This window comes from Malaclemys terrapin, chromosome 3 (assembly GCF_027887155.1).
Source record: "Malaclemys terrapin pileata isolate rMalTer1 chromosome 3, rMalTer1.hap1, whole genome shotgun sequence".
In the NCBI taxonomy this organism is placed as follows: domain Eukaryota; kingdom Metazoa; phylum Chordata; order Testudines; family Emydidae; genus Malaclemys; species Malaclemys terrapin.
In genome coordinates this window covers 95,444,247-95,459,649 of record NC_071507.1, presented here as the reverse complement: position 1 = coordinate 95,459,649, position 15,403 = coordinate 95,444,247, and the positions used below count along the sequence as shown (strand labels likewise).

Genomic DNA, 15,403 nt, shown 5'->3' with positions numbered 1-15,403 from the left:
AGCCCCCTTCTTTTACACTCTTTATAAAATGGCATGCATGTTTGTTATTTTATAGGTTTAACAAACCGAACCGGCAGTCTTATGAGCACTTTCTACAGCACACAGCCATCTGGATATAAGTTACTTCCCTGTACTTTTTTCATTCATGTGTACTTTTGCTGAAGGACTTGTGCTGTGCCTCCATTGTTGTGCTTTAATCAGCAGAACTGGACATTTCCCATGCCATTGGCAACTGATCTATGAGCACAGTTTCTTTACTCAAAGTACTGTGTGGCACCTTAGAGACTAACAAATTTATTTGAGCATAAGCTTTCGTGGGCTACAAACACCTTAACTATTTGTTAGTCTCTAAGGTGCCACAAGTACACCTGTTCGTTTTGCGGCTACAGACTAACACGGCTGCTACTCTGAAACCAGTTTCTTTAGTGACTCCTGTACATATTTAACGTGGAATTTTCAAAAGCAGTGGCCTTTTCCCATTGAAGTAAATGGTAGCACTCTCACTGACTTCAATAGGCGAAGAGCTAGATTAATGATGAATGCTTTTAAAAATCCAGCCCTGGTTTCCCTACATGTTTATTGACTGTGAGGGACTCCTTGATATTTCCTAGCCCCTTATAGCTAAGTAGCTCCTGTGGATCTGGAGGTTAGCTCTATACACTGTCTGACTGACTGTCATGTCCACAATTACGACGGGGTTTCTAGCTTCCTATGGTAAATTTCTGCCCCTCTTGCAAGGTTTGTTGTCCTTTTTTCAGCACTGGGATTCATCTTCCTAATTTCCTACTATAGGTTTGGGCATGCTAGTTGGATTCTCCCACCTTTAGCTGTACTACACATACTACATGGATCTCTAGGGAATACACCTGTGCAGATAATGCATCTTTCTTTGGGTATAATTTTCTGTGCAACTTTGGCTAGATTAGTGCACACATTTTTTTAGGCAGAATGGAATGATTAGGAGCAGTGAATACAAGCAAGCTTTTCATACCTGAAGTATAGCCTTTTGCCTGATGAGAGCCTGCTCTAAGGCTGACAAGTTTTGGCTCAGGGAGAGTTGATCAGACTGAATAGCTGCTGCTGCAGAAGTCTCCACTTGTTGCTTAAGCTGCTCTCCAAGTTCATGGAGAACAAACAGGGAATCCTGCACTGTCCCCAGGCATTTCAATAGATCCTGTAGTGAACAAAAGCTTAAAAATCACTCTGCTTCAAAACAATCTCAGCTGAGCTCTTGAGGTTCTCAAAATTTGTCATGTAACTCATGAAAAAAAAATGATTACATTTAAACATAAATACCACTACATTCCACTGGAAAAGCCTTTAGTAACTCTTGATTGACCTCTGTAGTATGAAAAAGAACATGTTTTAATACATATGTTCAAAGGATTGGAAAAGGAGTGACTGATCATCTATTTACGTGCAAATTTTGAGCACTGATCAGAAACACATGTGGAAAGCATCCATGTGGATCAATTGATACGATGTCATTTCTAGAAGCGAAAATACCTCACTTTGGATCAGTAGGTTCAACTTTGACTGGAAACACCCTCTCTTTAATTTAACTAATCTAGTTGGAAGATTTTATAAATCCATTTTTTTTTTTTTTTTTTTTTGCTTAGTCTTCATGGCAAAAGCATGCCAAATGAGCACAGGAGGAAATAATCCTACTTTGGCATTTCTGGTTGTGAACCCAAGTGCCTGCAAAACCCATGAATACAATTTTAGGTAGCAATTTTTTATCTGTATATTTTGATAGCTTACACTAAATTGAATGAAAATGGCGAGGACCTGTGTCACAGGGTGGCTGGCCCCGGTAAATGAAGCAGGTCCAGCTCTCTGTGCCAGAATAGGTGAACATAAGAACAGCCATAGTGGGTCAGATCAAAGGTTCATCAAGCCCAGTATCCTGTCTTCTGACAGTAGCCAATGCCAGGTGCCCCAGAGGGAATGAACAGAACAGGTAATCATCAAGTGATCCATTCCCCATCGCTCATTCTCAGCTTCTGGCAAACAGAGGCTAGGGACACCGTCCCTGCCCATCCTAGCAAATAGCCATTGATGGACCTATCCTCCATGAATTTATCTAGTTCTTTTTTGAATCCTGTTATAGTCTTGGCCTTCACATCCTCTGGCAAAGAGTTCCACAGGCTGACTGTGTGTTGTGTGAAGAAATACTTCCTTTTGTTTGTTTTAAACCCGTTGCCTATTAATTTCATTTGGTGACCCCTAGTTCTTGTATTATGAGAGGGAGTAAATAACACTTCCTTATTTACTTTCTCCACACCAGTCATGATTTTATAGACCTCAATCATATCCCCCCTTAGTAGTCTCTTTTCAAGCTGAAAAGTCCCTGTCTTATTAATCTCCCCTCATAAGGAGGCCATTCCATATCCCTAATCATTTTTGTTGCCCTTTTCTGAACCTTTTCCAATATATCCTTTTTGAGATGGGGTGACCACATCTTCATGCAGTATTCAAATGTGGGCGTATCACATTTATATAGAGGGAATATGATATTATTGGTCTTATTATCTATCCCTTTTTTAATGATTCCTAACATTCTGTTTGCTTTTTTGACTCCTGCTGCACATTGAGTAGATGTTTTCAGAGAACTATCCACAATGACTCCAAGATCTCTTTTTTGAGTGGTAACAGCTAATATAGACCCCATCATTTTATATGGATAGTTGGGATTATGTTTTCCAATGTGCATTACTTTGCATTTATCAACACTGAATTTCATCTTCCATTTTGTTGCCCAGTCAGTGAGTTTTGAGAGATCCTTTTGTAGCTCTTCTGCCTGGGACTTAACTATCTTGGGTAGTTTTGTATCATCTGCAAATTTTGCCACCTCAATGTTTACCCCTTTTTCCAGATTATTTAGGAATATGTTGAATAGGACTGGTCCCAATGTTGAATATTTAGGAATATGTTGAATAGGACAGACCCTGGGGGACACCACTATTTACCTCTTTCCATTCTGAAAACTGACCATTTATTCCTACCCTTTGTTTCCTATCTTTTGACCAGTTACCAATCCATGAGAGAACCTTCCCTCTTATCCCATGACAGCTTACTTTGCTTAATAGCCTTTGGTGAGGGACCTTGTCAAAAGCTTTCTGAAAATCTAAAGCTACCAGTTTGGCCAATTAAGAGGGCCTGTCAGCACCTGGGGCTATAAAGAATGGGGAGAATCGGAGACGTTCTCTCAGTGAGTGAGTGAGGGTTGTCTTAGAGCACAGTCTAAGTCATTCAGGAAAAGGGCAGGTGAGAGCTGCCAGATACCAGGTGGATGGTGGAAGGTCCCAGAAGGAAGCTGTGGAAGGTTCCTGGGGAAAGCTGAAGGCAGGATAGCAGAAGAGGGGTTTGCTGGATGGCATCCCCAAGCCAGAGAGCTGATGGCAGGAGACCAGTGGAGGGGCTTACTTGCTGACGACTCAACACTAGAGACGTGGGTCCAGGGAAGGATACTCCCCTGGTGAGGATGATCTCCCAGCAGAGCAGCTGTGTGGTTTCCTGCTGGGAAGAGCGGGGTTGCACTCTAGCTGATAGGGCTGGGGTGGCTGTCCTAGTAGAGGGATGTTGGAGCCTACATGTGGCAGATGGCACCAGAGTGTGGTAAGGAAGGACTACTCACAGAGAGGGCGGGAGAGGGGTGCCTGCTGGGAGGAGCAGGGCTTTAAAGACTATATCCACCAGATGTGGGAGATGGACTATGTTTGGGACTTCCGTTACAGATGCAATGAGCTATATTTTGGTAATAACCAGGTCTAAGAAGGTATATTATTAAAGCAGGAGAGCCGGAGTGGAGTAACTGAGGACTCAGAAAGAGTGAGCTGAGGCTGACGTGCCTGTTGTGCCATGGCCTGATGCTGGAGGGTGCTCCAGGCAACCTCTATGACAATCTGCCTATCAAAGGCAGAGGTATAATGGGCTATCGTAACTCCTAAATGAAGAAATTTGTCCAAGTTTAGGAGATAAATTGTAACTTTGACATGAGATGTGGGTAAACTGGTGAAGGGGCAGAACCTTGAGATTTCAACAGAGTGCATCATGTCCTTTCACAATGAAAGAGAGGCGGGAAAAGATTTTAAACTGATCTCTTCTGCTCTGCCTTATATATTTTCTAGTCTAGAGTATGTAGGCTAAATCATATCAGCAGACCTTGCAATCCTCTCTCATGTGAACACTCCCACTGAAATCAATGGAATATTTGACCAAGTAACTGTGACTTGGATAAGGAAAGACCAAAGGATTGGGCCCAAAGATAGGTGCACACAATAATTCAATTCATCTGTCTCTAGCATGGGCCTAGACCAATACACAGAAGTGTCTGAACTAACATTTAGGACGAGGAATGAAGTTTGTGTGAGAAAATCCGAGGAACCCAGGAGAACTCAGTACCCTGAATTCCTGATTCAGGAAGGTGAGGGCCCCTTTGGCCTTGTCCCATGGTAGGATCTGGGTAGGAAAGGCAAAGCCCACGGTTAATGCCTGAAGGATTCTTTAGTGAAGAGAAAATATCTCCCCTACATACAAATCTAAAACTATTTTGATTAGCCCGGATAAACAGTTTAGTATAGGAAACCCTGTTGTGATATTAGCCCATGCAATTGTGCTAAAGCAGTAAGCTTACTGAACATACATTGCAATCCTGAATCCAAGTAGCGACTTCATCATCAGCTATGTCCTTGTTAGTGGCGGTCTTCAACAGCTCATTGGTTTGGTCCTCATGCTGCTGGACTGAGGAAGAGCACTGGCTGTAACAGTCTTTGTACTTCTGCCAGAGCTGAAGCAGGGCCTTACTGGAATGTAGCTGTTCTGCAATCTCTTCTAGAAGGTTATTCCACCTGGCAGATATATCAAATGGATATGTCAAAGCATGTGTGTTAACAGAGCTATACAGAAGAAGGCCTAAAGTAGCAATTATATACTGTTCATAGATATGTAAAGAATTACACATCTGTTTGCTTTAACAAGTAGTGGTTTAGAAAACAAGTGAGTAACTCTTATGACTCTTAAATTAGATTAGATCATGGTTATATAAACTGATGCTGTTTTAAATCATACTTTAAAAAAATCAGTAGTACAATATTTTCTCTGAGCACTTAAACACAGGAATGTATGTTCACATGAACTGCCATACTGCATCATATTTGTCTCTGATAATAGCCAGCACTAGATGCTTGCAAAAAAGGGACAAGAAAACCCTCACAGCAGGCAGAAGAGGGGCGATACAGTTTCCTACTAGCCACTAATAGTCACAAATTGGTTAAAGTTCTGAAATCTGAGGGTTTACATCCCTTCTAAAAAAAAACCCCTTTAAAAAAAAAAGTATTAACTATAACAACTTTGGATATTCTTGTTATCCATACATTCAATCCCTCTTTAAATCTTGCTAAATTCTTGGCTGCAATGACATCTTGTGGCAAAGAGTTTTACAGTCTAATCACGTGTTGTGTGAAAAAGCATTTCCTTTATCAGTTTTGAAATTTGCCGCCCTTCAGTTCACTCACTTTTCCAGAACTGAGACACTGAAAACAGAACAGGAGTACTTGTGGCACCTTAGAGACTAACAAATTAGTCTCTAAGGTGCCACAAGTACTCCTGTTCTTTTTGCGGATACAGACTAACACGGCTGCTACTCTGAACACTGAAAACAGAAATTTCCAGTTTACCTTCTCAATATTGTATATTATTTTTAATACTTTTGTCAAGTCCGGTCTTATTCCTCTGTAAAGTAAAAATCCCAAACTTTTCAATCTCTCCTCTTATGATAATTTTCCATACCCTTAATCATTCTCCTCATTCATCTGTGGAGCCTTCTAATTCTGCAGTATCCTCTTTGAGATGGGATGATCAGTACTACAAACAGTATTCAGGATGAGGGCAAGCCATTGATTTATATAATGGCATAAAGATGTCTTAGGTATTCTTTTCCATCCTGTTCCCTGTGCATCCTAACATCTTGTTTGCTTTTTTGACTGCAGCTATACCTTGAACAGAGGCTTTCATTGAGCTGTTTATGTGAAGCCCAGGTCCCCTTCCAGAGTTGATACATTTAATTTAGAATACATCTAAACGCTGTAAGGTGCATGTATATATGAACCTTTAAGTTTTTCCTTCCATTTTGCATTACTTTGCATTTATCAACATTTAATTTTATTTGCCATTATGTAGGCAAATAACTTGGTTATGCCCTTCTGTTTCTTCAGTCCTCTCTGGACTCGAGTAACCTAAATATTTTTGAACAATTTACAACATTTTAAAGTATATTTAAAGCTCTAAAATATTTCATACAAAATCAATGAACAAAATAAAATAAAATGAGGAAATCAGATGATCCAAATATATTTAAATTAGGTTTTGAGAGCTGGTAGCTTTCAACCATAACTTTCAATTTAACGAAGTTCAACACAAAAGCAGGCTTTGTACCTCATATTGACTTCTTTCAGAGTGTCAGAAAGTGTTTCAGTGACTGGTGGGTGACACTCTTTCAATAACTGGTTTGTCACTGAACCAAACTTCTGTAAGCTGTTCTCTTGCTTTTCCAACTCATCCTGCAGTCTCTGTATAGAGAGAAAAAAGAAAATAAACCATTGAGATCTATTCCACTCCTGTAGAATAAAAAAGATTTTAATCTCACCATAAAAGTGCATGAGTCATAGGACTTCATGAAATCAAGTTACATTTCTTATTTGTATCCCTATATTAATTCAAATCATACTTACATATATGTTTAAAGAAACATTGTTGGGTTAAATTATAAAAATTACCTTTTTACCAAATCCATTTACCTAAATGTAAAAACCTTTCAACGAAACAAGTTAGTTTTAAACAAATATTCACATGCAGTGCTTGCAACCAAAAGACTGCACTATATGCTAGTCTATCAGGAATAAAAAGCAAACTGACTGGAGGTTAACTACTGAAGAAACAATATTAAAATTGACTAGTCTATTTTCCACAGTCCAAGTGAGAGAAATGCACAAAAGTAAACTAACAGCACAAGTAGTGAAAAATAAACCTTATTTTTAAAATTCTTCCGCTTATTAATTTAGGATGTTCTTAGCAACACAAAGAAGTATGTTTACAAAAATATTGTTAACCTATTTATTTACATTGAGCAGAAGTTTAAACAAGTGTGGAATTCAAATCATCGCCATTAAGGGATCTCAAACTTTTTAAACAATGTGATCATGAGATGCTCTCTTTGTTAAGAGACCTCCCAACCCATCCTTGGACTCATGAACAGCTACAATAATTGCTTAAGGCTAGATCATGAGTTAACAATCTACCCTCAGCGAGGGATAGTGAAGCCTGGGAAGGAACTTGTGACTAAGGGGAGATCTACAGGAACATTTAGTTCAGAGCAATCTGGCGTGTAAGTCTATCCCACACCAGTCTTCCACACACTAACTCTCCATGTGGACCCTGCTGACACACACTAACAGTCCATTAATGTGCTTTGATCTACCCTGCTTTGAAATGGGAGTAGATGAAAGTGCACTAAGGAACTGTTAGTGCATGGCAGCAGGTTCCACATGGAGAGTTAGTCTGCAACAGGCTAGTGAAGGGTAGATTCACACCCAAGCTTGCTGCAAACTAAACGTTCGCGTTGACAAGTCCTAAGGGGATGTCTACACTGCAATAGCAGATATGACTGCAGCACGTGTAGGCATAATTGAGCTAACTTTGATCTAGCTAGCTTGCTAAAAACAGCAGTGAAGCTGTGGCAACACAGGCAGTGGCACTGGGTAGCCACCTGAGTATGTACCCAGGGTACTGGTTGGACTTATACTTGCGTCAGCCAGCCCATGTCACCACCCATGTTGCCATTTTTAGCGAACTATCTTGATCAAATCTAGCTTGGCTATGCCTACATGTGCTGCAATCACACCTCTCGACGGCATAGCCTCAGATCCTCTCCCAGTCTCCCTGCTGCTTTCAACGAGGGTGTAAACTGGACTGGGTCTGTCTGCTGCTGGCTGTGTTCGGGGCAGAGGGGGGGAAGAGGTAAAAGGGAGCACTGCCCAGTCACCTCTTTCTGCCCACCCAAATAAGGAGGGGAGGAATACAGTGCTTCTGCTGAGCCTATTTCCCTTCCAGTGCTGTGAGTGGCAGTACAGGCTGTCAGCTCAAAGTAGTAAGGTGGCACCTTGGGCCCACAAGCTGGGCCACAATCTGTCCCAAAGAAAAAAAAATAGAAAGTATTTATTGTTTTACTTGCTGCCTTTTATGAAATGTAATATCTGGGAACAAGGAAAAGAGGCAGCACCATTTGTCAGCGAGTGCTCTGTGGACCTCAATTTGGGAATTGCAAATTTACACATATGCCATTTTCACCTTCACTTGTATCTTTGCAACTCCACTGACATGTATATACATCTACCTAGACTGCCAATCATTGCAACACTGTCAACTTAAATTTGCCCCCAATTAACTATTAATAAAACACATTTTTAAATAAGTCCTAAGACATAAGAAATGTATCAACAATTATTTTTAATTCCAAAAACAACTGTTTTAAAACAAACACACTTCTGTGCTGGCAGTGTTTTCAATTATGTTTTTATTATGAGCGTGTGATACTTGATGTTTTTCATAAATCCCCTACTCCTGGAGTCATTTGAATATGTGAGAATCTCAGCTTTCGTTTTTTAAAAAGTGTAAGTTTCTAGCCCTCATGATCGAAAAGGAAAACTTGAAAATGTGACCTGAGTGTTCCCTAAAGACTCAGAAACCTGAAGGCAAATAAAAAGGACTATTTTTTTTAAACCCTCATGATTTTTAAGCTAGTCGCATGGTTTTGAAAGTTTGGGTTGGCAATACTGTTTGAAACCCATACACTGCAACACTGAAACCTGAAAGGGAAAAAAAAACAATTACTTGCCTTTCTGTAACTTGTTCTTTGAGATGTATTGCACATGTCAATTCCACTGTAGGTGCGTATGTGCCTCGTGCACAGTTGTCAGAAAACTTTTTCCCTCAGCAGTACCTATCGGGGCAGCTCAAGCACCCTCAGTTGTCACATGCTGGCATAAGAGGGTGGAGCTGTCCCAACCTCTCTGTTCCTTTTTACCTCCTACAGAGAGGGGAAGGAGGGCAGGTCGTGGAATGGACATGTACACCACATCTTGAAGAAGAACAGTTACAGAAAGGTACGTAACCTTCTTTTCGTCTTCAAATGCTTGCATATGTCCATTCCACTGTAGGTGACTCACAAGCGGACAAACATGGAGGTGGGCTAAGTCTACCTAAACTGTGACTGTATGACAACTTAGACTGAAACAGCATAATGAGAACCAAAAGTGTGGGTTGATAACCAAGTCACTGCTTTACAAATTTCTATGATCAACACTTGTGCCAAGAAAGCTGACAAAGTTGCCTATGCTCTAGGCAACCTCATACCTCTTAGAGGGGATGCAAGACCTCCTCTCAGCTCGCTTTGCTGTGGGGAGTAAGGAGGACGTTGTTTGCCACAGCACCCTGACAGATTCCATTAATTGGCTTCATTAATTGGCAAGGTCACCCTGGTAGGGGCTGCCAATACCAGAATGTTCACCAACTTGAGGGAGCTTTCACAGAACTCCTCTGCTTGAATGTTAAGAACAGAGGCCATCCTTCTCAATAGATTGTGATGAGGCCTGTGGTCCTCTTGCGGTGTTGAATATCTTGCCGCCAACAGCATCATCTGGTGATGACGAAGAGGACACCACAGAATTCTGAGGTAGTGGCTGCTCCATGACTTGTGGTGGGGAAGCCACCCAAGTGACTTCTGGCTGCTCGGTACCAGAGAATAATGCTCTTGGTGCCGATGCTCCCAGAACAGTCTCAATGACTGAGAACAAGTCAGTGGCAGGGAGGTCCTAGTGGAAGGAGGAATGCCCCAGGATGTCTACAATGGTCACTGATATGGGCCTTGGCTGGGTTTTTGCTCCTAAGGAGGAGGCCAGTGCTGTGACTGTTGCGTGACCCCTAGTCCCCAAACCTCTGATGGAGGGTATGCCCTTTGTCTCTGATGGGACACAGACGAATGTACTTCTGAGTCTAAAGAGGAAGAATCAAACATCCAACCTAGGGAGAGAAGAACAAGTTGGGACTGGGAATAGGTAGCCTGAGCCCAGGGATGGTGGTACCGGGGATATCATTGGAAGCTTGCCCTTCAATGGCACTGCCCTTTGGGGAAGCTTGGGAAGTAGTGGTATGGCGAGTTCCTGACACAGAGAGGTAGGTGCTGCAGGCATCGGTACTAACAGCAAACTTTCTTGCACTGCTGGAGATACCGGTAGTGAGAAGCTAAGCAGGTCCCTGTGGCTGCATATGTCTTTGGGGTGGTGGGGAGCAGCAATGAGTGATGGCTCTGCCAAAGAGATCTTTTGGGGATGCCCTTGATGGACCTGGCACAGGCACTGGAGGTGGCGGTCCGTTTTTTTAGCTGTAGAATGCTCCAGTGAGAGACTCTTCCCTGAGCGTCTCTTAGAGTCTCTTCCTCTATTTGGCTTCGGCACCAACATGCCTGAGCAAGGTACCGAGCCTGAGGAGGGTCTAGGCCTTTTCTTTGGTATCGTGAATGGGACTGAGGAGCTGCTGACACCTCTGGTCTGCTCCAAACCTAGGCCAATGTACTTGGGGTGCTCTTCGAGTGAGAAGAGTCTGATGGGGGATGAAGTGCTGCCTCCATGAGCAAATATTTGAGCCTTGCCACTTCAGTTTTCTTTAAGTGGGGCTTAAATTCCTTAGAAACGTGATAATTGTCACTTATGTGGGATTCTCCTGAATATTTCAAACAGGCCGGGGGTGGGTTACTGACCAGCATAGATTTAGCACAAGCGCGGCAGGATTTAAAACCTGGTGAGTGCAGCACCATTTTGGTACTGATCTCGGTACCGGCAGATGAAAACTAGTCCAAAAAGACCTAAGACAAAAAATCTATCACTAAAACTTAACTAACTAACTACTTCCTAACAATAACAAAGTACAGATACAAAAGAGGGAGGAAGCTTATGACAACAAGTCTGAGATTGTTCCGTCAACCACCACTGGGGGTAAGAAGGGACTGAGGAGGGTTGGGGGCGGCTCTACCCTCTTATACTAGCATGCAGTGGCCTATGGAGACAGAGTCGCTCAAGCCCCCGTGAGGGGTACTGCTAGGGAAAGAGCTCTCCGACAACTGAGCACAAGGCCCACACTCCCTAACAGTGAAATGGACACGTGCAAGCACTTGAACTTATGATAAACAAGTGAAACTGACTTTAATTGTTCAGGGATGGAGAAATGCAAAAGTTATCAGTACATGAATAAAGACAAGTAAATTGGATTTCAAAAATTCTATTAATCTTCATATATTTCTAACAACTAGAGATGGTTAGAAAATTTAGTGAAAAAATATTTTGATAAAAAAAGCAATTTCACAAAAAATTACTTTTTAAAAAAAATTTCAGGACCAGCTCTTCTAGAAACGTGTATAAGGACATTTGTTAACATCAAATGTTGTGGCTTGGCAGCGTATCTAAGATTCCATATTTTAAGGGCCAGATTCTGCAGTCAGCTACATCTATGCAGTAGTGAGGGCAGAATTTATCTTTAAATCTTTTCTTAAGAAGTCAGGAGGTTCAGTACTCATTAGTCACCTGAAGGTTATCGACTTGGACTCTCACTGCTTCCAAGGAACCTGTGAGGAGATGAAAGCGAGACAAAGAATATCTAGCTTCCATCAGGTAACTATTCAGTTCTTCATAAGCCACTTTGTGAATGCTCCACTGATCAAGCACAGACTGCAACAATATCTTCAGCTGGCCGACCTGGGAGAAAAAAAACAATCAATCAATATGGAATGTGTGAGACGCATTTGCTATTTGCTTAAATTAATTCCCTTCATTTGATCTTGAATTTAAAAAAAAGGTTAAGCACTCCAGGCTCAGTGGTATTTGTGCTACAGTCATGCTTAACAAGAAATGTGCTTGGTCACATAACAATTCTGGCCAAGATTTTCAGATGTGATTAGTGACTTTGGGTGTCTCAATCTTTGGCTGCACAACATATGACACCTTAAAGGGGGTCTGATGTTCAGTACTTCGCCCTTAAATCACATGGTTTGTCATTACTGATAGCACACATAGTGACTATGAGAAAAACTATTTTTCACAGCTGTTGATCAGGCTTTTTCATAGGCCAGTTCACAGCAGGGTGAGGTACTAGAACGTCTTTGAAGCTCCTGTCTTGTTCTCTAGAATCTCAGCTTTCATTTTTTTAAAAAAAGGCAAGTTTCTAGAAGTTATGGGTGAGACATAAAATCTCAGATACACAAACTGGGTGTAACCGTTGCAGCATTATCTGCAGAAAACCTGGAACAGTATATCTGAGACTTGTGAACTGCCCCCTGAATCCTAGTGAGGCTGTAACTCAGAAGCCTACTGATGATAGATAATAATGCTGACATTTGAATGATTTTATTCTTCATTAAAGAAAAGGGACCGACCTGCGTGAGTTACTGTAAATGGTGTCTCATTTGGTGCCAAAAGTGAGTTGCGTTGTAAAGTTCTGCCACCCTCCTCCCCCACCAATCAAGAAGCAGCCTAGCCCACGGAGCAGAACCAACAGCAGAGTCATGCCCCATGCAGGGGGAGTCAAATTAAAGGCGCCCAGTGGAGCTCCGAGAGCAGCATTTTTTTATTTTGATCCTCTCCACAATCTAATGGGAGCAGCGTCTGATTTTTGGAAACTCCTATGGGTGGAGATGACTTTCGTGGGTGGAGCTTGGAAGCAGGGGTGCTGAAAGCCATTGAACCAAGTTCCAAACCCTGTATGTGATGGAAGCCACTTCAAGTCAGGGGGTGCTGCTGCAACCCCAGCACCCCTAGTTCCAGCACCCCTGCCATTTTCCCCCTAATTCGACTTATGGCTGTAGGTTTATTTATAGGCTTAGGGGCAGTACTGCATACACTGTACTTGTAATGTGTGTACTTTAAAAGGCTGTCCTTGTAATTAATACAGTGCATTTCATATGAAATCTGAAAGCACTGTGAAAACTTTAATGAATAAGAATTCAATACCCCTGTGAAATGGGAATTTTTATACCCATTTTATATGTGTAATCACATGAAGGTAGGTACAGACTCACTGCCCAGTCTCCTGGACTATCTACTCCCCTCCCTCCCACTCAGAAGAAATCCACCTGTTGCTTTCTGGTAAGGGCCACTCATAGAGATACCAGACACAGTTTGCCTCTTGATTAACAGAACCACGTTCTCTCACCATGTGGTCCAAATTGGCCCAGGAATGGTTAAGTTCTTGCAGGGTACTCATGACAACATTAGAGACTTCTTCCTTCTTATTCCGGACCAAGGAAAGGCCACTCTGTTCTATTTTCTCAACTTCTTTTTCCTTTGCTTTAATCAACTCTTCCAACTCCTGAAAGAAACAAGCATTCATGTATTGGGTTTAGATCGATAATGCTTCCAGATACAAAAACTCTCTGCAGACCCTCAACTTCTGCAATTATAAGAATGGGAAGAGCACAGTGGTATGCTTATTATTCCCTTAACAATAAAAATCCATCAACAATTTCTATGGCATATTTTCTATTTCCCATATTTACTTTAAAGAAAAAAAAACAACATTAATGCTGAGTGTGAATGATTCTATTTACATTACTACAATGCAGAATGTCTTGCTCTCATATACAGGTCCAAAATAATTAAAAACAATAGTTAGGAGACACATGGATCTACAGGAAACTGCTCTATTCATTATCAAAAGAGAAGCATTTCCTTGTTTCTTAGTTCATTCATTTCACATACCTTTTAACTGGTCATTGGCATCTGGATTTAGTAATCTCAACGTGGACCCATTATTAAGAAATGGAGCACAGCAGCTCTGCTGCATGAGCTGCTCTGCCTGCAGAGACCCCACACGTCTCAACTTCTCCAAGGCTCCAGCAGTTTTGGAGTGACAAACTTGGATGGAGGGTGGAAGAACCCAGAAAACAAATGCTCTCCATGGCGTGCTCCCTTGGATAACTGGTGCACTTCTAAGTGGAAATCCCTAACAGCTTGCTGGAGCAGTAATTACTCATCTATGCCTATCCTGTTTGGAGGTAGTGTAAAGGGATCAATGCTGCCAGGTCATGGCCTGGGATCTGTAGGTCTGCCCTCTGGATTGCACATTGATCCTGACACAGTGGTTCCCAAACTGGGGTTCGCGAAATATTACAGGGGGTTCTCGGGAAAAAATTCCCTAATGGTGGACAGAACTGTCCCTAGGGACCCCGGGCAGCATGGGGCCAGCAGCCCGGAGCCCCTGGACTTCCAAGAGCTAAGCAGATCAAAGTAAGCATATCTATCATACTGAGGAGATTTAAACTTCAAGACTCCTTATAAGAAACAGAAAGGGAGGTGAATATTTTTTGCTGTTTTTAAAATTTAATAGGCAGCTAGTATTGTTTTTAAAATTATTATGAAGAACAAGTTTAAGCTTTGTTTGACTGGACTGCTCAAGACCTGAATGCTTGTGTAGGAGGAACTCTGAGTTGGCTTCTTAAATCCCTTCCTGCTGTTTCACATCTGATACTCCTTGATGAAACGCAGGAGAGCCTTGTCTTATAACAGGCTTATTCAAAGTGATACAAGGTACGAAAGTGAGATCTTGGAAGAGTGTTGCCATTTTCATAATGTAATAAAAATACTGTAATGATAAATAATAATTAATACTAAATAGTGTGTAATAAGCGTCATAAAAACAAATGTTATATTTCCAAGATCACTGCTTTTATAATTTATTCTTAGGTAAAGGAGAAAAACCCTGGAAATATTAATTTTTAGGAGGGGGTTCGTGAGACTCGATATGTCAGAGAAAGGGGTTCACAGGTTGTTAAAGTTTGGAAACCACTGATCCTGAGGTATCTGAGTCTGCACTCCCCACCTCCTCTATACTCCCAAAGCTACTCCTTTCGAAGAGATGAATCAGACAAAAACTGTAGATACTCATTAATATTCATCAGGTAGCAAGTGAGTATTAAGGACCAAACCCTACCCAAGTTACACCCTTGAAAACCCATAACACCAGTAGGATTGTATGGGCAGAATTTGGGCCTCAATCTATAGCATACACAGACATAAGCACATTCCAAGTTTTATAAGTATGATGAATTTCAGTCTATTGTTTATTCTTATCCATTTCATGTATTCTGTTCCACGTTTCCATTATTTTTAACTTTGTTATAATCCTTTCCGTTTCTCTTATGCTCTTTATTTTCTGAGCTCATGGTATCTGTTTTAGCAACTAAAATGTAGAAACTAGTTGATAGTCAAAGCATTTGGCATATTTTTCTTTATCGAATTTCAGTATTTCTACATATTTTCCCCTCATTCTCATGGACAATGGCATATAAATTGGGAAGTAC

General features: G+C 41.4%; 1 protein-coding gene across 1 annotated transcript in view; it reads right to left on the bottom strand.

Annotated features, from left to right (window-relative positions):
• The window catches only part of LOC128833814 (nesprin-1-like), a 161,728-nt gene that overhangs the window by 69,613 nt on the left and 76,712 nt on the right, over positions 1-15,403 (bottom strand). Inside the window, exons 28-32 of the mRNA XM_054021965.1 lie at positions 13,258-13,413; positions 11,634-11,804; positions 6,436-6,569; positions 4,646-4,850; positions 992-1,174 (exon numbers count right to left, since the gene is read on the bottom strand). Coding sequence (XP_053877940.1) covers positions 992-1,174; positions 4,646-4,850; positions 6,436-6,569; positions 11,634-11,804; positions 13,258-13,413 — 849 coding nt within the window. The remainder of the gene's footprint in view (positions 1-991; positions 1,175-4,645; positions 4,851-6,435; positions 6,570-11,633; positions 11,805-13,257; positions 13,414-15,403) is intronic.